This window comes from Anabas testudineus, chromosome 17 (assembly GCF_900324465.2).
Source record: "Anabas testudineus chromosome 17, fAnaTes1.2, whole genome shotgun sequence".
Lineage (NCBI taxonomy): Eukaryota > Metazoa > Chordata > Actinopteri > Anabantiformes > Anabantidae > Anabas > Anabas testudineus.
The window spans coordinates 6915715-6939514 of NC_046626.1; the positions used below are offsets into that span (position 1 = coordinate 6915715).

The 23800-nt window shown below is 40.2% G+C and overlaps 3 protein-coding genes across 3 annotated transcripts in view; 1 reads left to right on the forward strand and 2 right to left on the reverse strand.

Moving 5' to 3' along the window:
• Positions 1–4601, forward strand: part of slc1a7a (solute carrier family 1 member 7a) — a 28312-nt gene extending 23711 nt beyond the window's left edge. Inside the window, exons 8-11 of the mRNA XM_026374641.1 lie at positions 149–343; positions 2986–3120; positions 3684–3783; positions 4329–4601. Of these exons, the coding sequence (XP_026230426.1) occupies positions 149–343; positions 2986–3120; positions 3684–3783; positions 4329–4601 (703 nt within the window). The remainder of the gene's footprint in view (positions 1–148; positions 344–2985; positions 3121–3683; positions 3784–4328) is intronic.
• Positions 4602–8594: 3993 nt separating this feature from the next.
• On the reverse strand, positions 8595–20684 carry scp2a (sterol carrier protein 2a). Its single transcript, XM_026375049.1, has 16 exons — positions 20563–20684; positions 19794–19851; positions 19600–19671; positions 19272–19403; positions 18747–18811; positions 17597–17723; positions 17432–17495; positions 17258–17344; positions 16980–17130; positions 16729–16876; positions 16065–16172; positions 13239–13392; positions 12700–12796; positions 10584–10713; positions 9453–9532; positions 8595–8956 (listed from the first exon to the last, which is right to left on the reverse strand). Exons 1-16 carry the CDS (start codon positions 20614–20616, stop codon positions 8861–8863), a joined length of 1623 nt encoding a protein of 540 aa, XP_026230834.1. The 5' UTR covers positions 20617–20684; the 3' UTR covers positions 8595–8860.
• Positions 20685–21512: 828 nt separating this feature from the next.
• Positions 21513–23617, reverse strand: czib (CXXC motif containing zinc binding protein). The gene is made up of 8 exons (XM_026374623.1): positions 23514–23617; positions 23343–23426; positions 22912–22968; positions 22733–22814; positions 22615–22646; positions 22205–22282; positions 22021–22086; positions 21513–21829 (listed from the first exon to the last, which is right to left on the reverse strand). The coding sequence occupies exons 1-8, from the start codon at positions 23517–23519 to the stop codon at positions 21752–21754; spliced, it is 483 nt and encodes a 160-aa protein (XP_026230408.1). The 5' UTR covers positions 23520–23617; the 3' UTR covers positions 21513–21751.
• Positions 23618–23800: the final 183 nt, after the last annotated feature.

Here is a 23800-nt window from a genome sequence, read left to right on the forward strand (position 1 = left end):
CTGTATTGGACTAATTCTGACTCGCTGATTCACAGCACATCTACTATTCACATCATTAGAGCTTCAGTAATAGGAATTTGTAGGTACCGTCCAATTACTGAAAACCAGGAGGCTCATTTTCGGTTGTTATCCATGTTTATTTCTGCAGCTCTGCCACTCTGCCTATCACTTTCAAGTGCCTCCTCGAGAACAACCACATCGACAGACGCATCATCCGCTTTGTGCTGCCCGTCGGGGCCACCATCAACATGGACGGCACCGCACTCTATGAGGCCGTGGCAGCCATCTTCATCGCCCAAGTGAATAATTATGAGCTCGACTTTGGACAGATCATCACTATCAGGTGCTTTTAATGGAAAATTTCCTCAACTATTATAAAAGTCAGCAGGTGACGGAGGTAGAAAAATAAATAAATAAAACAAATCAAAGGTATCAGCACACTCAGATGAAAGCCCCTTGACTTCTCTATCACATATCTGTGATAGAGAAAACTGCTTACAGAAGCCTCTGTACATTTATTGATTTTGTTGGGTGAATGAAATGAAAGCACACATCTTGCAAGGACTCGCCATCAATTCTTCACATCAATTTAATAGAGAGGATTCAGCCTGTGGAAACAGCTGATAATGTCTTAGGCTTGAGACTCTACATTTTTAAGTGAGAGTGGAGACTGAGAGACACAGGTGTTGGGGTAACGGTTGAGGAGGACTCATGATAGATGTTTTCAGGATTCGTCTCCTCTCTAACATCATTTCTATCACAGCCTCATGGTAAAACCTCAGGGAAATCACCTGCGTGCGATATGTTGCCACATGGGAAGAGCATAATAAGACGCGACACGTGCAATGCAGCTTTCAGCATCTCAATAGCAACAATAACATCTGGACCAGGAGCTTTCAAGCAGCTTGTTGACATTACAAAGCTGGAGCTTTCATCGCCAGCGTCACCATGCGGGGTTTGAACTCGATGAAAGGATGTAGCATGTACACCATCTGTAATAGTCAAAGTCAAAGTCAACATCTCTTTCCACTTTTGAAACATCAGATAGTAACTCTAAACTAAAATTATTCTAACCATTTGTTATCTGTCATACTCGGAAGCTGCGTATCAGGAGATACAGCGTTTGATTTTATTCCTGCTGTGTGTTTATGTTCAGAAAACCATAAAATTCACATTGTTTGTTCTCCTGTATGGATCTAGTCAGTCTTCATCCCACCACTGTGGTCGACCACCACTTTTAGACATAGACATAGGCTTATTGATGATTCACCTACCTGTGTTGTTAACGCACATTTAAATCACCATCATGGCCGCATTAACATTAGGATGATCATCCCACTGAGCCGCTGATGCCGGAGCTGTTTTGGATGGTAAATGCTGTAATTAGCTTGTCAGGATAAGTCTCTTGTCTTCCCACAGCTGTGGTGGTCCTTCACACTGTCCATTAAGTCAAATGTTTGCTAAAATTTAATTTAAAGATGATCACAAAACGATACCAATTTGCAGAAAGGACAAATTTCACTTGAGACAACAAAACATCTTTAGTCCTTGTCGCTAAAATGCATCCGAGCAATATCATCTAATGCACAGCAAGAAAAGCAAACAAGTGTATTTTCCTCAAAATGTTGAGCATTTATTCATTCATTTCAAATCATTAGAGACCAGATTTTTATCTCAACAGAATTTGCAAATGGGGAATCCGCCCCCAGAGTATGACAGCATTTGCAACCATTTTCATCTGGGTCACAAAAATGGCGCAGCAGGCGTTCGCTGCTTGTGATGTTTTGAGTGAGTTAATCTAACGTCACACATTTATTTTAATTCTGAATTAATAAAAAATAGGATAGGATTTACTAGATACACATATATGTAAATGTGACACAGATTAAGCCTCATATGAGCTTCTTAGTCTGATCTGATTTCTGTTAAATCAGTCTGGAAGCCACAGAGACAGAGTGGACTGAGACAAACACACTACACACAACACATCCTCGCTGCTAACTAGACCACCTCTACAGGTCAACCGTGTTCTGGAAAAAAGTCCTGTCCCTCCTCTGATTTGATGAGTGGTCGTACTGTAATAACATTAAGAGCAGACCTCTCCTCAGGGCCGCAGTGTGTGTGCCCATTCCCCCATAATCCCCTGGCGGTAAAACCCATATGACCTGTATTACTCATCTCTCTTGTCATGCCAGAATTATAATAATTTTTCCCTCTCTGCGTCCTGTTCCCGTGCCGTTTGGCTGCTGACCATGGAGCCTCTCCATCTGCATGCTAACCCAGTCCCAGCCCTAACCTCCCCAACCCTGCAGAGGGACATTAGTCAGTTTGCACACGGCGGTCCAAGGTCACGAACACAGCAGCAGCAGCTCAGTCATTCTCCCTGAGTGTCCCATACTACGTATTCAGATCTATTACTTAAAGATGTTCTGCTACAGTGGGGAAACAATTGTACAGTATGCTCAAGACACAGTACGTGGTGCTTTTCTATTTAAATTTTATAGAAATATTAACATGTATCTTAATATTGAGAGAGTGACCAGTGACTCTCATGTTAAACCATCTCCAGTTGTGCAGTTTATTGTAGCTTAAGGTAAAAATAGAGAAGTGTCACCATAAAACTGTAATATAGAGAGGACTCGGGAATGGTTGAAAATGTTTTCTTCCTACTCCAACATGTTCTGCACATGCTGTTATTGACTGAGAAACTTGCTACCAACAGCTTTCTTCCGAGGCTGTTAACAGCTAACTGCTTCACACCTACAGGTTACATTAGTCCCTTTTCAAAGGGAATCTGCTGGAAACATAAAAGCTAGTCGACAAATCTGCAGGAGCAAATGAGAAGCCTGCTTTTCTTCTGTGGGTGTAAAATACTGAATAACAGTTGCAAAGTAAAGAAGCAATAAAAAGTTAATTTAATTGTAACCGAATTGTATTGGATGTCATCGAACTAAATGCACACTGCTCCTCTGCCTGTTCTCCCAGCATCACGGCGACCGCAGCGAGCATCGGTGCAGCAGGAATCCCACAGGCTGGACTCGTTACCATGGTGATTGTGTTGACATCTGTGGGTCTTCCCACCGACGACATCACCCTCATCATTGCCGTGGATTGGGCTTTGTAAGTACAGGGTTCATCTCTCCGTCATGAAGAGCCGAACACAATTAAACCAATTTGGGAAATGTTGGTGGACGTTTAGCCGCCTTCCAGGAAATTTCTTCAGTCTTTTCTAGGAATTATAGAAAAAGGCGAACAGAAAAATACACAAGCCTACATATATGTATGTGTCATATTTGATGTATATCGGCTCTTATGACGCTTTCAACTGAATAAACCTGAGCATCTCAGTGACTGGACTGCAACTCTGTGAACCCCCATGAACTGCAATGACACACATCAGAAGTTTGGACACACACAGAAAATACATAGAGAGAAAAGCCGATTCTATAACATCAAATTGATCATAATACAGCGCAGACATTGTTAATATTGTAAATGACGATTGTAGCTGGAAACAGCTGTTTTTTAAAGGAATATTTCGTACACATTATATATATATATATATAACTGATAGTAACACATCTGACTGACGTCTTTTTACTGTGAATCCGAATTAATATCCGTTTCCGAAGCTTCGCTGACACTGTGGATGCCTTTTTTTGCCTTTTGATTTTATCATCCAGGGATCGATTCCGGACCATGGTCAATGTGATGGGTGATGCCCTGGCCACAGGCATCATGGCTCATATCTGCAGAAAAGATTTTGTCAAAGAGGGGGAGCAGGTGAGAGCACACAAGGCCAAATAAATAAGCTCAGCAAACCATTCATTAGCTGGTCTTTTAAGGTTGCCCTGACCAGCGTGCACCAATATTACATTTATCTGAAAGACAGACTGTGGATGATTGCTAGTTTATAAAAGGTTTTCTGATCTAACTTTAAGTGATTGTGAAGCAGATTTAAAGAAATATTTTGACACATTTTTAAAGGCTTTCTGAGAATTCGGTGGTCAGTAACTTGAGATAAAACATTATTCTGTTTTTCTGCTGCATCAAAACGAGCAGCAGGAAACTACATTTAATAGTTTAAATTAAGCTATGTGACCACTTATTGCTAATGATTATACAGTATAAAGGGCTTAAAGTCCATCACTTTGGCAGCATAGATGTCAGCACTGATGATTCCACAGCAGTACATGTTATTATCCGCCCTGGATCATCAACTTTACGTGTACGATACTGTCTTTGGGTCAGATTCCTGTTGCTCAGGAGAATTGAAATACTGTAAGTGATTCGAACACACTCTTCTTCTTCATCATTGCATCTACCAGGTCCCTTTGATCTGCGAGACTAAACCCATGATAAGCATCCAGCAGATGATGACCTACCAGAATCAAAAGAACGGCTGTTACCAGCCGCCTCCACCGGGCAGTAAGCAGGACCACATCTCCCCGGATGTGGCTCGCCTGATCCAGCTGGAGGAAGGGATCCGGCCGATAGAGAAGAAGAGGCACGCTCACTCCTCTCACCACAGGGATAAGAGAGAGCACAGGGACAAGGACCACTGTTCCATTGATATGAATGGGCTGGAGACTAATGTATAAAATCAGCTGCTGTGAGAACAGCTACATGCACAGGAGAGAATCGGCAGGAGAGGAAGACAAATGAAAGATTGAGAGACAAAGTTCACACGTTTTTCCCCTCCAAGAAGGACAGCAGCACGGTAATGGATGAATGAAAGAAAAAAAAAAAAAAAAACTTTTATGTAGAATTTTTTTTTTTCTACATAATCTAAAGTTTAAACCCGCATTTGACTGTGTATGTTTGTGTGTGTACATATTTATCAGAGATGTATTATTTGGTACCAGCAACTTATTTGGTATCAGGACGCGCTGCTCTGGCTGAACTGATCCATCCTCCCAGATGTCAAAGGAGCAGAAATGAAGAACACAAATAGCTAATATCGGATATAATTAGTGAAACCTGCCCCTCTGTGGACTGTGGGGGGAAAAAAACAGAACAGAACATCCACTCATATCTCTTCTTACTTATTATGATCTGGTTTGATATGGTATATTTATATATTTCATTTCTGTTTCCCTTCCTTTTTTGATGATGATTATTATTATAATGTCATTCTGTCCTCTGAAATGAAACTCAGACAAATTGCTGGCTGTTTGCAGCATCTTTCCATTATAGAGTCAACAAAACTAAATATCTGAGAGCTAACATTAAAAAAAAAAACAAGCTGTACTTTTAACCACATCTGGTTCACATTTAGTCTCAGATTTTAAAGTAAAGTAATAGGATTATTTACAGTTTCATACACTGTCTCAGCACCTTTCCCTACACTTCTCTGCCTTGTTGTCCCGAGCCCAAGTGGGTACTCTGCCTCATACCTGGAAATACTGTACAGTCATTGCCTCCGTCAGAGCGGAATGATGGTGATAATCACAGTGAAAATGAAGACGGGCGTTTGTCCTTGTGTTGAAGTCTTTGCACCCCATCGTATTCCCTGTTTGCCTTAAACAACCAAAGGAGAAGCATGCGGGACCAGTACGTCATGTGAGCTGAGCTGAGACAAATTAACACTCGACAATCAAGGTCATACTCTGAACTCCGGTCATATGTTTGTGATATATACTGTACATGTATGTGTTTCAAAAGTTTTTTTTTTTTGTTTTTTTTTATGTAGATTTTACCACCGTGTTGGTATGTTTCAAGAGCTGCCATTCTGTATTTGTTATGAGAAACATTTCACTGTAGTCCAAAATTTATAAAAGAAAAAAATGTACCAACTCTCAAGAAATGAAAAATATATCAAAATATACAGATACTAAACTGTTGGAGTTATTTGTTGATGGTATGGGGGAAGGACAGCAGGTCCAATAAAAGCTAAACTACGTCACATTTCACTTTAAACTGCATAAATGTGTCTCTCATGTAATTAAAAAAATCTGACAAACTGGATCTGCTCTCTTGATGGCATAAACAAAGAATACAGCTTTTTACTTATTAACTAGAGCAAATGCCCTATTCAAACATAAATAACGCTCAAAGGCGAAGATATTTCATTGCACTCAGAGACAGAGTGTGTCTTCAATACAATACATAATATTACAAGCAAAAAAAAATGTTGCTATTTAGTGATTTAGTGTTTCTAAACTAATGTGTTTCATAACTCATTTGTCATTGTATGGAAAAAGTGACTGCGTGGGGGAGAATTACTGAAGCTGAACTAACTGAACTGTCAGATTCTGACACCAAAGACATGCACTGTAAAAGATAAATGCACAAAATAATACATGTAGCAGCCGGCAAGCCATGATAAAAAAAAAATAAAATAAAAAAAAAGCCCCTGCACGTCCAAATTAGTTAACTGGATATTTATTTGCTCCTGGGAGAGCTCAGGTCTCTTTTTGGGAACTAAGCCCTGTGGCTCCCTTTCAATTAAAATGCAGCTTGGGAACGTGGATGGCATTTTAAAATGAGCCTCAGGTAAAATCTTCATTCCATGTGCCCCAAGGACGATGACTGTCAATAAAGTATTTAAAGGACTTACTGTGATTATTCTCAGTAGTGTTTGTGTAATGCAAAATCACAAAAAACTATTAGAATAACTAGATAGTTACATGTAATTATTGTTTTTCTATGAAAAAGCAACTGTCTTATTGTCACGGCATTGTGTTATTGAACATATAATCATCATACAGACATTAATGGAAGTAAAACCAAAGAAATGCACTTTCAGAAGTAGAAAAGTAACAGATATTCCACACTAATAGGGCAGATTCTAAATAGAAATGTTGCAGGACCAACTGAAAACAAATGCAATATGTAATTTCACACGTCTCTCTGCTGATTTAAAGCAAACGCTCTGAGCAGGAGTAGCGAGCGAGAGCAGCCTTGGAGCAAGACTGGGTTAGAAGTGACGAGAAACACCATCGCTAAGGCAACCTCAAAGAGCAAATTACAGCAATTTCGTGTAACTGCTAAACCCCTGACCAAACAATCAGAAGAGACCAGTGTTCAACATCTGTCAACAGCGTATCCACTAAATAATGTCTGCCACTTCTCTTTAGCACGGGTCTCCAAGGCTAAAGTCAGTTATCAGTGATGGTCAGTGGATATACTCACCTTTGCTGCTACTTGATATGCACTCAAACTACAGAATTTAAAATACCTCGGAAAAATAAACAAATAATAAGCAATAAACGCTTAGAATATTTATAATTTAAGTCAGCTGATGGTTAGTAGGCATGGGAACGCATAAGTAATGTTGCTTTCTTTCATTTTTGGTTATGACTTTAGTATAATTTTTTCTTTACAATATACTACTACAGTGTGTGTGCAGTGGTTATATAGAGGTTTGATGAAGAAGATGAAGAAATGAAATGACAATGTCTCTGTTATTAGATATCTGATAACTGTTCAGCCCCTGTTTGTTACATTTTTCTCCACCAGAAGTCAGAGGCAGATGGAGGACTCTGGTGATTTCATTATTTATGCTTCATTTAGTAAATGAAGGAGACCATATCATCTCAGAGTTGATTCAGAAAATCTAAACTTCTCCGTTACTTTCTAGGGAAATTTGAGCCAAGGTTTTCAGTGGAGCTTCTAAAGTTGACTTGAGGCAAACCAAGCCTGAAAATCCTCAGATAACACTGTTCCTCTACATCTCACTCCACCCACCACCCACACTGAGCTTGTTACAGTATCTCTTAGCCGTGGGCTAATGGTCAGTGAGACAGGCCGGGCCAGCCACCTGGCAGACGGACAGGATGGGGGAGTGGGCTAAAGGGAGTTGGCTGGATAGGAGCAATTAGCAAAGCAGGCTGGATCTGGCAGAAGGTGCACAGTGATGGGCAGGGGGGCCAACTGGGAAAGGTCTGGATCAAGCAGAAAATAAATGGACAAATGGATGGGAAATGGAGAAGGAGGGAAGTAGGACACAAAGGCTTAAAAACAGTGACAGAACCAACAACCAGACAAAACGAGTGCAGAACTGTGCTGCAGCTACAAGCCTTACAGTGGATGGGTGCTCAGTAAAACAATACCACGACCCTTTCACTGTATGTGCATCAGTGCTGCTCCCGTAGTTTGTTCATTAAAAAAAAAAAAAACACACTCCTTACTGTAGCGTCAAAAAAATAATTTTGGTGTCACATATTTCTAATCATGGCAGCTGGATAGTGTAGTGGTAGGATCACCGCCCTGTATGCAGGAGACCGGGGTTCAAATCCTAGCTGTGATCTACCTCCAGCAGGGGTTCTTAGAAAGGACCGTAACCCTAACCCTCCTTACCCTGCCTTTTCCCTTGTACCCCTGTAAGTCGCTTTGGATAAAAGTGTCAGTCAGATAACTCACATAGAAATGATTATTGTATAGAAGATGTACAGCTTTGATATTTGTCATCTAGACTATGATCTTGTGACCCCAAACATCAGGGTGAGTACAGCTGGGAATGGTGCGGTGCTATAATTGTTCCCACTCTGGGTCTTATCCTGTTCCAAACTACACTTACTACCTACTTTCACTTCCCTACTTTCTGGAAGTTCATTTACAAAAAACTAGTCTCAATAACAAACAGAAGCGGGTGGTCTTTTCATTTTTATTATTATTTTTTTGTGGTACATAACATTATTAAACACACCTACCTTATCATTAATTCACAGATATCTATTCTATACAAATGCTAATGTGGTAGCCATTCTGTAAGCTCTATGCAACATGATCTGGTATCAAAGTAGCAGCTGCAACATTATTAACAGACTTTGCTGATTAGAAAAATTAGTGCTTTAGAGAAATTAGGTTTCCCCATATATGCTTTTGAACTATGAGGACAAACTGCAAGCTCAGGGTCTCATAACTTGGCCTTGCCTGGTGTAATCTGGAGGCTTTGCAGCTTCATTGCCATGCCCATGTTTCCAGTGATCTTTAGCTTCCCTTTGAAGAACGCCTGAGGAAGCAGAAGTTAAGAAGATAAAGATGAACTTTTAATGCAATGAGAGTCACCATAACATTTTAATTAAACTATTAAAATACTTGGGTCTGATAAATATATATGAACTAATTTCACTTTGCAGATAAATGTCTATTTATCTTGATCTGCTATTAGATAAATAATTTCTGATCTGTACAACCAATGTGTAGCTTGGATTTATGCAATAAAAGTGAGTGACATAAATGTAACAACCACACAACAACAATCCTTGCTTAATGTTGCCAGTTCAAAATGATCTGTTGCTCTGTATCTGCGTGTTCATCAGTAGGACAATGTGCAGGATTTTGTCCTTGGTCTGAGCCACTTGAGTCAAACCACATGTTAAAATAACCTTGAGGCAATAAGGAAGAAACATATTTTCTCTAGTGTAATAGAATATAGTATGTCATGTTTTCTTATTTTTGTAGCAAATGTAAAGAAACATGTATAGTGTACACAAGATTACACATACAGTTTGTGGGTTCAGCTTTCCCGTCATCAGATCCAGAAGATCGGCATCACTCATGGTTACGGTGCAGTCTGCCTTTTTACCTAAACAAAAAAAGAACTTGATCATTATGGCTGACTATCAATATATGAAATGTTTATGAGCTATAAATAGTGCTCAAATAAGAAAAAAAAACTACATTTAAGTCATTACAGAGTAACATGAACACATTTTAACTGTTCGCCATAATCCCTCCATATCTATAACATTAAATGTTGAAGCAAATGCAAATGTTAATCACCATTATTTCAATGCTCTGAGCAGAATGTCCTCTGGAGTACACTTAGCATTAAGAATAAACTTTCCATTAGTGTTAAAATATGTGACACACACAAAACCTCTTCACATTTTCGCCAAAGCAACCGTTTAGAAACCTTCATGAATGCTCTCTATATTCTGACTGAAAATTGTCCTTGCTGTGGCTCTATAGGACACAGCGTCTAAATGCTACAATTAGCTGTTAAAGCAGAATATAAGCTTTTCCATCATCATAAAAAACAAGCAGGTTTCCTGCCTCGGGAATAATATTGATGTATTAGTGCGCCTGAGGCTTCAAATGCTTCTAAAATCTTAAATAATGTGCGCTAAATCAGTGCCTCTCTGACCATCTCTAAATGTCAGTTGCAAATAAATGTAAGAACGGCACGTTTCAGAGAAGCAAATTCATCTGGAATCTGATCATGCTACATGCCCAATGGATGTACTTTTTGATTTAATATTAAGTTATTTAAATAAAGAAAATAACACACATAAAACACACACACACACTACTGGTCATACCAGAGCAAGTAAGGGTGTCGTAAGAGGAGTGTTACATACGTGCAGGCTTTAAAACTTATTGTGATGAATACTGTATTTAAATGAATCTATTAAAAGTGTGTCGTTAACCAGAACTGCAGGTGTTCAGTATAACAGTGAAAGCAGCTCCTAACATCTGACTCTAAATCACAGCTGAATCATATCGATGAGTTTTGAACAGGATGCAATAGGACATTAAAACTCATGATGAAAACACCATTCACAGTGTAGTTTAAAAATCGGTGTTGCCACAGAAGTGGTAAATCAATAATTCGACACCTCTGTTGAAATACATACCTGGGTCAGTGGTGACGGAACCTTTGCCATTTTTCACATCCACAACCCACGTTGCCTCTCTCCCATCCGGTCCATCGTTCACCTTGAAAGCAAACACTCCACCGATCTTCTTGACGAGCTGCTCTCCTTCCTGCAGAGAGTCAAGACAGAGGTCCACTAAATAATCCTCGTCACAAGATGACTACAGCCAGGCGTATTAGAAAAGTAAAGAATCAGCCAGGTTAATAATAAGGTTTGAAAAGATAAAACTATGATTTAATTAGAGTATGATTCATTATATTTATTTACATCCAATGCAGTTTATCATTTACAGTGTTGAACATATTGCCTCTAGAGTCTCTGAACGTGCCTGGCACAGCATGCTGGGATTTCTGGACGTGCTCTAAAAAAAGTTTCTCCTCATGTGGAGTTCAATCATAAAATAGTGGGACTCTACAATTTATCCAATGGGCAGACAGGTGTAGTAAAAAAAAAAAAAAAGCCTCTTCTGGAGTTGTGAAGAGGCTAGTTATGTAGAATAAGCCTATTATTAATTATTCATATTTTTATTATCTTGTCCATGGTTCCTCACAGCATGTGTGTACCTTGTTAACTGTGCTGTGGGTCTCAGTACTTTATATTCTGTTTAAATCTATTGTTCAATGTTGCTATTAGGTCAGTAACCTAAGTTAGTACTTTATTATTTTGCCCAAATCACACAAACCCCATCTCTGCAGTTACTCATCGTGTAAATAAAAACACACTGGCACATTTTCACTGGGGAGGAAGTAATGGAGTGTGGTCTACTGCGCACATCCAACCGACAAATTTCTTTCAGGCTATTCACAGCAACCACACCGCCAGTGCGCAGTGCAGTTATTGGTTGCCATTACCTTGGCAAGTGCAATTGAGCATTGCAAGCTCACGTGCGGGAGTGAGGAAATCAATAAGAGTACATAAATTCCACATTTAAATTCCTATCATAAGGGGTTTGCAGCCATTTCAGCATCATTAATGCAAATCTCTGCTGAAAACATGAAAATTAGTTGAGGAACCACAACCTGAGGCATCAGTCACTGTCAACAGATACAGGCGCCGTGTTTTCTGGTATCATTACGACACACACACGATGCCAGGTGATGAGCAGTCATTTCCACCGACTCAGTATAGAACAACATCCCATTATCTACTGATTTGCATTGTCGGGGTTGAACTAACAGGTTCAATGTTTTTTATTTTGAATCATCACCACAGCACCAGAATGACATATTATTACATGTGTTATATTTAAAAGTGTTCTACAGACAAAGTTGTTACTTTTTATTTTATTATTTCACAGTTATTCCTATACCTTTTATAGAATGAATCCTTAGAAGATGACAGTCAGTACTGCTTTATTATCACTGAAGTCTTATTTATTTTAGCAGGTCAGAGGGATCAGATCCAGCGAATACAACATCACACTGCTTCTAAAATCATCACTAAGCTCAAAGCTGGAGGAAATCCCCATCTACAACACTTAGTCAAGATCCAACCTCCTCGTTACTGCTTTGGACTGGCAGCTGACGCCACGCCACATAACATCAACACCACTTTGCCCAAAACCCCACTTGGGTGAGAGCTAACACTGCCCTGGGAGGAGCTCATTGACGAGGCCAGGCAGGCTCACCAGGAGCTGGTGGAGCAGGAGGCGAAGCTGGCAAGCACATTGCAATTGCACAAATGTGGCTGTCGAGGGTTCACAGAGCAATCTGTCTGCGAGGCCATGACCAGGCACACCGGGGGAACAAAGAAAAAGCAATAAGGATAATCACAGAGGCTGCTGAGAAAGCCTCTAGTTGGCTTTGGTTAAGGAGGGCACCCCCATGGCTTCTGGGGCCCAAGCCAACAAACAGTTCAGTAGGTGGTAACCACAACTAAAGACTACAAATTTCCTACTGCCCTCACAATGCTAAACAATCATTAATTCAACCTATTAGGAGTTAATGACCATTAAACTAAACGAAAGAAGGGGAGAAAAGAGAAACAAAGATGCTTTCAATTAGACATAAACGCACTGATTCCATGAGATGAACAGAAAATACAGCAGCTAGACTGTGTAATGGAGACTTCTGTGAGTTAGGGCATCCTGTCATACCTTCTCTAGATGTTGTTCAATCTCTTTGAACACAGCATAAGATTTAAACCCCTCCTGAGCGTTGCCTGAGCTGGTCGGAACTGCTGTTATGCGAGGCCTGTGGAAAGCAGAGAAAACTATTTGATATAAAGTGTGCACAATGTGAACAAAGGACTAACTGAGGTTTCACCTTGATTCAGTTATGTTAGGCTCTTAGTGTTTCATTACAGTAGAGGTTTTATTGCAGAATAAGAACAGAGGATGAAGCAATGTCCCGTATCTGCAGCACAAAGTCGAATAATGAAGAGAAGGACTAAAATATTGATATATGGGTCAACAACCAATACAGATAAACACTGGTAATAGTGTCAGGAAACATTTCTTTTAAACTGCATATACTGTAAATAATTAACAGCTTTGAGGTTGTTGTTCTGGCTGCAAAACTAATTTTTCTTCATCACTGAAACAGCTCTCCTATTCCTTCTTCTTCTGTGCCACTGAACACTGGATTACTTACTGTATGTAGCCATAACTATTAACACTGGTAACTACTTCTTCACCTGGTGTGCTGTGGGAAACCCATCCTGTAGAGAGTGACAACCACAGCTCCTCCTAAGCCAATGTTGTGTTGCAAGGCCACTTTTGCCCCTGGGACCTGCCTCCTGTCAGCCTTTCCACGGAGCTGCCAGCACAGCTCTGCACACTGGGCCAGACCTGAGCGAGAACCAGGAGCGGGGAGAAGGACAGGCTGTGAGGCCAACGTCATTAGCATGGATGTGATGTACTGATGTACAATATATAATTATTAGTACAATATAATTTAGCTCTCCAAATGTGTCAAAATCATCATCATCATCATTATCCATGTGAGGTATGGTGGATGTTACCTGGTCAATGACCAGAAGCTCATCTCAAAATAAGTTCCAAGTAAAAACTACTTTAGTATAAAAACGGAAAAAAAACATAAGCTAAAGTCTCACACTCCACCCTTCAAAGAAGACTCCATGAGAAGAAATGCACAAGACTTGCAGAGGCATCTTGGAATTTGCAGAAAAACAGGTAGATGAGTCACCAACATTGTTGCAGTAATGTTTTGTGCTGAAAAGACCAAAATTAACCTCTAACAAACTGAAGGGATGCTCAAAGTGTGAGGGAGTGTAGAGTTTAGTGAAGGCATATCATGGCTTGGGTTTGCATGTCTCCTTATGGAATCGGCTTGCTAATCTTTCTTGATGCACTAACTCACCAGCAGGAGCTTCATCATGCAGGAAGACAATGATCCAAAACAATTTCAACAGAGACTTCAATGGTAGGTGGAAGGTGGAAGATTTGACTCTGGCCAAATAAAGCTTTCATCCAGTTCAACATGCATTTAACCCACTGAAGACAAGACTGAAGGGAGGAAATCCTGAAGCAAATAGCAACAAAAGTGGAGGCTGCAGTCAAAGCCTGAAAACATATCAATAGGAGAAACCAACAATTTGGCGATGGGAGTGAATCACAGGTTAGATGCAGTTGTCGCAAACAAGTGATCTGCAACCACATATTACATTTTATTGATGTTTTACTTCTCTCTTTCAATAGTTTGGCTCACTCGAAACATCTGATACAAAAGGTGCCGTCTTCTGCGTTGTTAAACACACAGGTACACACTGCCATGTTTAATCTTAAACACAAAGGCTGTAGTAATCTGAGAAGCTAATATTTTTGGCAGACATACTATTTATACATCTGAATAATACAACTGGGCATCATCATTTAGAATAATAAAAGAAATAAGAACCCCACCACTAAGCGTAGCATTGCATTATAATTAATAATGCATATAATTGCATTATATGTCTCACTCTCCAAGTGAAGCCAAATGAGCATTCTGCAAGTTTAAAACACAATATCCTTTACTCAGAGGGGTGACAAGTTGACTCCTAATCTGAGAACTCACTCTCTAATCTGGCAAGGGTCAGCTCCTGTGCTAGCTTTATAGCTAAGCAAGTCAGTCCATCTGCTTATTGAGCTTCAGCATCTCTTCATTATCCCAATGAGCTAAAGGAATTAAGGGTAAAGTCCTCTTCATGGTGCGTCTTTTGCATTCTGCACCACTCTCCTAATCTTCGACATGGTCACTTGTTTGTTTGAAAGCAATTTTGTCTAAATGCCAATAGAAGAATTTACTATGCCGTCCACGAGGCAACTTATCAAAGAGCCTCTGGGAAGCACCTCCGACAAAGAATTTATACATCTTAAGAGGGAAGGTTCAAAGTGACACACATCTTGTCAGTAATAGTCCTTCATTCTCGTAAAGAAAGTCGATCACAAATGCTCTTTTATGGTGGCAAAGAATGATCACGAGCCCCTTTCAACCTTTTCACTTCTAAAGAGTAAAAGCATGTGTGTATGACCACACAGTGTACGTCAAGATGGGTACGGGTGAGGTTTCAGGGTCGCTGGATGTCATGTCATAGTGGAAAAAACTGCTAATACTCCTGTGAGTTGAGGGGGGTTAGGTTCAGTCAGTTGGCCATCAATATCTCTACTCACAGTGCTCCCAAGGGAAGAGTTCAAGGCTTTACAAGTAAGATTAAGAGCAACACCACGGATCAGACAGCGCTTAGCTGACTGGGGCACTCGCACGTAGCGAGAGAGTGACCCAAGAAGCGGAGGGAGTTTCTTTACATGGATAGAGAAATGAGTTGCAAATTGGTTATATAAGGTTATTTGGGAATAAAGAAATAAAAACAGAGAGGAGCGTTAATAGAGAGAAAAGTAAACCCAATGATATCGGAAAGAGAAAGTGACGGACAGGTCCAGCCCCCAACCAGGAATCTCTAAGTAGAAATAGCAAATGGATGAAGACACCGTACTGTTTCACCTGGTTATACTTCATTAGTCACTGTGTGTATGGTTGATTAGACTCAAACCCAAACAGCTGTGACGATGAATATAAAATCTGTGTATGGAAAACTGAAGATGAAGGCCACTACTGCAGAGGTGGGGCGAGTCAGCGGCTCCACTTGCTCAGTCCCGTCCCTCAACAGTTTAACATGTGGAGAGATTAGAGCGGAGGCTTGCCAAAGCCTCCCCGGCTGCTCTCTCACATGCAGGCTTAGGATCACGTTCCCCCGGTGGCCATCACTGTGCAACACATGCCACCTGGTGGCCACTGAGGCAATCACTCGAAGCTACCAGGTCACCTCTTACAATAATTGGTTATTTCTTCCTCTAGTCTAATCCAATCCTAGCTGCTTCAAAAAAACTAAAAGCAAACATTAACTGACAATGTTTTTTGCCGCCCAACACACTGGATTATGTACTGGATTATGTGAAATTTGTCCTGCATTATATGATAAATGTTTTTCAGTAATAGCTACAAAGTTAGAAGCTGCTACCTGTAGCACCCAGAGGATGTCCTTTAGAGATGAGCCCACCACTGGGGTTGACCACAAACTTGCCTCCATACGTGTTGTCCCCTCTGTCAATCAGCTCCCCAGCTTTGCCTGAAGAGCATTTGAAACACACAAGATCATGAAGTAGTGCATAGTTATAGCTCCACTGTAATAAGACATACAGTATCATTATAACATATTCATTATATGCATAAGGCATATTATAAGTAATAATATAAATAATCAATCAATCATAAAAAGTGCACCACAGAAACATATATGATTCAAAATACTGTTTAAAACAACACTTCAGAGATGGCGTGCTTTAACATCAGACCTGATAAACTGAATGTGTGGAGTCTTCATATTGAGAATTTGACTAGTTACAGAAAAGATGCTTTTAGTACTGGCAGTAATTATATAGCAAAATAAAGGCGTGAATTACCCATTTCAAGTCAGTAAAAAGGTTTGAATATTAAACCTGTGACAAGAGAGGACATTGAAAAACATTAACTCACTTAAGTAACACAAGTGTTGCTCGTATCTACCTATTCTCTCAAAACTTAAACGAATGTGGGAGGAAAACAGGATATTAATTACTGCTCTAACCCTCGAAATACTAAACTCTGGAGGACAACAGATACGGTTTTATGAGCTGTAGACTTACCCTCTGGACACAGTCCCAAAGCCTCATAGGTAATGAGCTCGTTGGCTGAGAAGCAATCATGCAGCTCGATAACATTAACATCGCTGGGCTTCAGACCTGCAGTCTCAAAACACTTTTTGGCGGCCACCCGAGACATGTCGTACCCCACCTAAAAGAAGAACAGAAGCGTGTTCAGGAACAAATTGGAAGAAACTGATTCAGTATAACTGTGACTTTCTGCCCACTCAGTAACCAAAGCCCACATTTATTACCATTTTAATGCAGCTGTTTTCCTCAAAGGTGGAAGAAAGGTCAGTCACCATCTCCTGGGCCACAATCTCCACTGCCTGGTTCTCCAGACCATGTTTCCTGACAAACGCCTCGCTGGCCAAGACTGCTGCTCCAGCACCGTCTGATGTAGGGCTGATCAGATGATAAGAAATACAAACTGAGGCACTTATTAATTCACAAAACAGAAACAGCGCTCGGATTAAATGTTACTGCAAGACCTCATTCTTTAATACAAATTATAAATGTGTGAGGCTCTCACCAACACTGCAGCAGAGTAAGGAAGTCAAACACCTTCCTGGAGTTCATCACCTGCTCTAAAGTGTACTCATCCTGGAACTGGGAATACCTGCAGGAACACAAATATAGACGCACTAACTTTTTAACAAGCTAGAAACTTGGGAGCAATCGTCTGTTTTCATACGCTGGGACTTACGGGTTATTGGTGGAATGCTTGTGGTTTTTCCAGGCAATTTTAGCAAAGTGTTCTGGTTTTGTACCTTGAAAACATTAAAACGTTGACACAAGCATCTATACAACACAGTAATATCATGAACACGGCGTGAGGTACAACCATAACATTCATATGTTGGACATTTACCATATTTCTCCATGTGCTCTCTGCCGGCATTGCCAAACATCTGTGGTGCTGCTGGAGCCGCCACCATCCCGTAGCGGTTGATCATCACTTCCATATGCTTATCCATGGGGTTGGTCCGGTCCATGTACTGTAATAAGGTATTTTTTAAATTTAAATTTTACACATATTAGGTAGAGCAACACTGTTTGAAGAATCCAGTTTTTTTTAGACACAAAAACCAAAAACAATCAAAAACAGAATACAATCAGAAAAGAAATACACCACAAATGAAAACTAACACAAACTGTCCTGTGATTCATCTTTTTACTATTGATTACAAGCGATAATTACAGAAGGAAATTCATATTGACAAACCCACTCAACCTATTAGCACAGCTCATTATTCTGCCCAACCCCCCGCTCCCGCCGCTGCAACAGGAATTCCCCCAATGACAATTAGCAGCAAATGAAAAATAATAAAAGAGAGCCGAGGTTCGTTATTTCTGCATTACTGGGCTGCAGCCACACTAATCTGTTATGTCTGCTGTGATCCGTTTTAAACGTATTTTAATGAGATGTATCCCTCTGTTCTACAGGGGAAGAGGATAAATTTAGACATGAGTTGATAATATTATCTTTTTAGCACAGTAACTGGTGCTTCTCATAACCTGGACTTTCTAATGTATTTTACAAACCTGGAAAGATCTGATGTGCATCATTAGAAGAGCTGCACACTTCGGGTGTATATTATTGAAAATGCTACTAATTATCTGCTCTGTGTTCTCTGTTGTTCTCTGTCATAAACAACTTTCTGAATGTAAACACAGAAATAAAATGGAAACTGGAAAATAAAAAGGTGGTTACTACCAGTGGGTACTGTTGATCTCTCGCTTACTCCCTTCCTCTACAGGTGCTTGTACTGTAGCAAGAAAAGTGAACTATTTGCAGTTTCCTAGTTTTCCGCATAAATGTGTGAAACATGGCTCACACCAACTAATGCAGCTTGTAAAAAGCAAACCATCAGTGATGAGTGTTTTTATATGTTAAGGTCTCATTTCTTTAATTCAACTCCATGTTTGCTAACAGTGAAAAACTAAAGCAGACCCCAGGACAACAGATACAACTTCAGTTGTGCATTGCTAAACTCTGGTAGTGGCAAACAGATGTATACCTTTGAGGACAAGGAGCCCCTCTCCATCTTCTCAAACCCAAGGGCAAGCACACAGTCTGCAAGACCTGCAAAAGGAGAAACAAAGTGAGAGTCAGAGAGTGTGTTTTATAGTTTCAGTAACAGTTAATAGATCAGTAGCGTGGTGAAACCTCTTTTAAAACAATGAATTTGTCCTGTCCACAGCCATTAATATCTATTATGGAGCAAACTACAGCTGGCCAGAGGCATGCAGTTTTCAGGTCGTTCCAAAATGTAAAATCTCTAAAACACCTTAAAGAAACTTGTTCAAATGTGACACAAATGGCCACTTGGAAGTGATTTAGGTGCTCTGTGGTCAAGATCACTGCGACTTGATGTATGTCCTATTCTCACCAACACCAGGAGAGAATATCACTACATCTGGCACAAACAGTCACTTGTACTCTTGCATAAAGAGTCCCTCCTAGTTGGAGGAGGCACTGAACCACAGTCTAGTGTAAATATACATTTGAAGTGGTTCATCTCTTTTACCACTGTTTAACTCACCTCCCAGGACCAGCTGACGTGCCATGAAGAGAGCAGTAGAGCCTGTGGAGCAGTTATTGTTAACATTGATGATGGGGATCCCAGTCAGACCCAGGCTGTGGTAAATGGCCCTCTGCCCACAGGTGGAGTCTCCTAATGGTGTAAGGTTGGGGATGAGAGATCAGTTCAGAATATAGTGAATGGACATGTAGTATGTGGTAGGAGAAGAATGTGTATTAGAGCATTACGTGTACATGTAATATCAAATTAGTAGTACTGTGTGTCGCTGTGGGCATTACATGAAACCTAAAGAGAACACACAAAAGACATTTTTTATTGGAGGTCTCACCATAGACGTATCCCACACAGGCCTGTTCAACAGCAGAATATGATATTCCTGCATCTGCTAAGGCCTTTTCACCTACAATAGGGTGCAGACCATAAGAAAACATGACACTGTTAAACATGTTACACAACAAGATCAACTCATAGTGAGATATGGTATCTTTCGGATGACTGAACGACGTCGTGAAGATAAGGCACCTGCTTCCTTGGCCATATCGGGGTAGTCAGAGTCGCCTCGGGCTCCAGGTTTGTCAAACTGCAGCGACACACAGATTATTAACAATGAGATTATATATATATATATATATATATATATATATATATATATATATATATATATATATATATATATTGAACATGTGCAACAGTAAGCATTTAACAGATAAAACATAGGATGTTAAAGAAGTGACAGTGAGATCAGGTCCCACTGTCCCACATACTCCTAAACCCCAGTCAAACACCTGAGACTCAGCTGTGCAGCTGCAGCTCACAGCTGGAGAGACGACCCTTGGCACAGTTTGTAAACTCTCTTTGCCATGAACTATGGACTCAAACTGTGGGCACAGGACACGGTGAGATACACATCCAAAGACGTCGAGCAACCAGCCAAAGCCCGACTTTACCTAACTAGAGGAACTGGATCACTTTTAAAACCAAAGATCACGCAACGACAGCGACACTGTTTGTGCTAACGTGTCGAAGTTAGCTAACGTGTTCAGGACAAACATAGCGCAGCTGCCAAGACAATACGCATTGATGCCTTTAAATAAACTGCAGCAAGACTTCAGTGCATTCATTTTGAAGTAGCTGGTACGTTGAAGTATAAAAGCAGAAGAGAGGAGGAGGGTCACATTCAGAGCACTGCAATCCTAAGAGTTTGCAAAGTAGGCTAACCTCAAGTCGTACATAATGTCGTGCACGCAGCCTGTCAGACAGAAATAAAGCATATGTTTAATAATAATATTACCTTTGTCATCCCCACGCCGATGACAAACACCCTGCTCTTCTTTCCTGGTGCCATGGTCGCTCTCGAACCTGCTGCTGCTTCACACTCAGACGATCTGTGGACTGAACCACAGGAGGCAAAGATCGTCTATTTCCGGAATGACGCTATGCCTGATGGGGAAAAGCAGCGCTGTTCTATTGATCTGTACATGCTCTTGTGTCTGGCCGTAATAAAAATAGGTTTCAAGTAGTTTGTTACTACAAATCTGCTCATAACCACCATATAATCACAACCTGTGGTCAGATTTGTCTACTGGGACTTTAGTCTAAATAAAGTTTCAAAACTTCTTAGTGTCCTGAATTGCAAAGTGATCTTTATATAGATTTCTATTCACTATCTACTTGGACAAAAGGCAAAACTGAAATACTTGACAACATAAAATGTGCAGTCTTGGTGAAAAGAAAAGTCTAACACAAGCAGGATGAGCTTGGTTATTCTGAACGATCTTCAAGCATCTCTGGATAGTGGTTTGTGAAGCAGTCACAAAGCAGTGGGTAGATCATGTTAAATAACCTAGATAGTGGATAATATGAACTCATAATGTGATCCAGTGTTTCAGACAGGGAGGGCCAAACAACACTATCACAAAGAGTGCAATTATAAAGTGTTATCATTACCTCCAATTATAAAATAGTACATTTAAGAGCGTTAGGGTGGCGGCGATAGCATGTCAACAGCATAAAAGGCACTGATATACACTGAGGTACATTCAATGCATGACAATAAATAAACTGTCAAAATTCTACTGGATAAATTTTTCCACATTCATAACTTAGTATGCTATTAAATAAAACATCATCTTTAATAGAGAGTAAAGAGATATGACATCATAATGTCTCTAGAAAATCTTCTTAAGTCATAGAAAACATTTTCTTTAGCAAAAACAAGAAAGAAAAAAGTCAAAATTCAAATTCAAAATGTTCACAATTCAATTTTATTGAGTTGATGAGAAAAAAAAAAGTCTATTGGAGATGTTGATCAAAGCTGTGTGTATGGACAGCCTGTTGTGTTACCCCACACCTCTTATTGTTCATCAACCAAGACACTTCCACCTCAGTATCTGAAGCATCCTTGTTGCCGGGAGACAGGCTTGAACATGCATGGTCGTAGTGTTCATGCTCATATTTTTGAGGCTCGTCAAATGATGACATCAGCACTTAATGAACTTGTGTGTGACCTCATATATTCCAACTGACTCGCTGACTTTCTCATCATAGTCTGTCCAGTCCTGAAATAAAAGTCATGTCATAAAATCACTGACTGAAGCACAAATTAATCACAGAATGCACAGCAAAATAATCCTGAAGTTAACAGAAAGGTTAACTATGTTTTAAGTGAAACATTCTCTAAAAAGTTAACATTGGTGCAATGAGAAAAATCTAAATACTATTACTGACAGGCTGTTCCCACTGTACTTACGTTTTCTTGTAGGTTAATTTCAGGAAACTTTGTGCCAGATTCTGCTCCTTCTGCAGCGAAGCCAGCCTGGAGGGAAAGAGTTACATGGTATTATTAGATTAATTTCAGCATGGCTAATGTCTAAATGTTATGTGGATCCACACAGACACACCACGTCATCCTCTGTTTAAACAAATATTCTCACTTGTGGTTGGAAGTCAACAGGCTCCAGACCTCGGCACTCAAACTGCACCATTGTCTTGAATCTTTCATTGTCATCAGCCTTCAATGCAGGAAACATACAGCAGAAAATGAAAGTGGTTCTCTCAATATATTATCGGGTGCATAACAATATGTGATAGATTCATTTAAATGCCTTAAGTAGCAGCGAAATCAATGTTAGATCACACTTTTTTTTGGTGCATGAACAAATGCATGAAACACTAGACAAACAAATGAATATATGAGCTAGTGAGCACAGTTATTCCGAGCATGTTTTCAACGGGCAGTGCGTTTTGGGAACAGCTCAGTTCTGCATGTAGAAGTGTCACATGTGAACTGTGGAGACAGATGGCGGTGTGTGTTTCAAAGTGAAAGTATAGAACATTTACTTACATTATAAGGCGTGATTGTGTCCCCCAGGATGTCTAGAAGGAGACAGACATGTTAATCCTCCAGGGCTCTTACCATGGAAAATTCAGAGGAAGTGAACAAATAACATGTTCCTTCATACCTATTGAATTTTCTCTGCCACAGAGTTTACACTTCTGCACCATGCTGGCACTGCCTCTCCCCCCTTTTAGTGGGACACTTTCCTATGGGAACATTTTAAAATAAGTAAGTGTTTTTTTTTGTTTTGGTTTGTTATGTTTTTAAGAAAACTCTGTTAAAAATATTCATATTCATACTGACCACAAGAGTTACATACTGCCATTTATCTGGGATCTCACCACAGTTCCCACACTTCAGCTAGAGAGGAGAAGGATAAACATTTAATCTCCGTACACTCGACGTGATATTTCAACATTTTTCTCAACATCTGGACATTATTCTCGAGATGCAAACTTGCTGGTCCTAATACTCGACACATCATTTAAAGCCCAAGTCGTGGCACATTCCCCCAATGCTACATGATAAGAGTGTGGTTTTGCAAAATATACGAGCCAAACCTGACAATTAGTGTTGTTAAATGGAGAACACCCTGTGCACACACATATTTGTCCCATAGCAAACATGATAAAACTGTGAACGTCTCTGAACAAAACAGTAAAATAAGCTCACATGTTGTATAGAGGGGTGAACTAGCTAGCTTTATGCTAGCTTGACAGCCAACCTAACGTTACCTTCAGAAACCAGCGGAAGTCGTCGCCCAGCGGCCTCACGTTGGTGACATTCTCCAGAGTCGCTTTAAACTGGAGCCCGAATTTCTGTCAGGCACATGATAAAATAAGAGTTAAGAAATCGCCCAGAGTTAGTCCCACGACTTCACTGTTTATTGCAGAAGCTGTACGTACCACCATCTTGACGCCTTCCCACTGAACTGCTCCTGTGGCGTTCACGATCCTCGGACATTCTAGTTGATGCCGTAGGTTACTACACGAAGCACACCGCACAGAAGAACACCTAGTTTACAGAATCTGTCGGTGTCTACTATTTCATTCGTCCAGCCAAATGTTCACATATGTGTGAGACATTTTGAGTTTTAACTACAGCGGGTTTTCCCCTCTGCTGATCACATTGAAACCTGTTACAGCACACTTCCACATGACACCTCATAAATAAACGGGACAGAGGTGTTAGG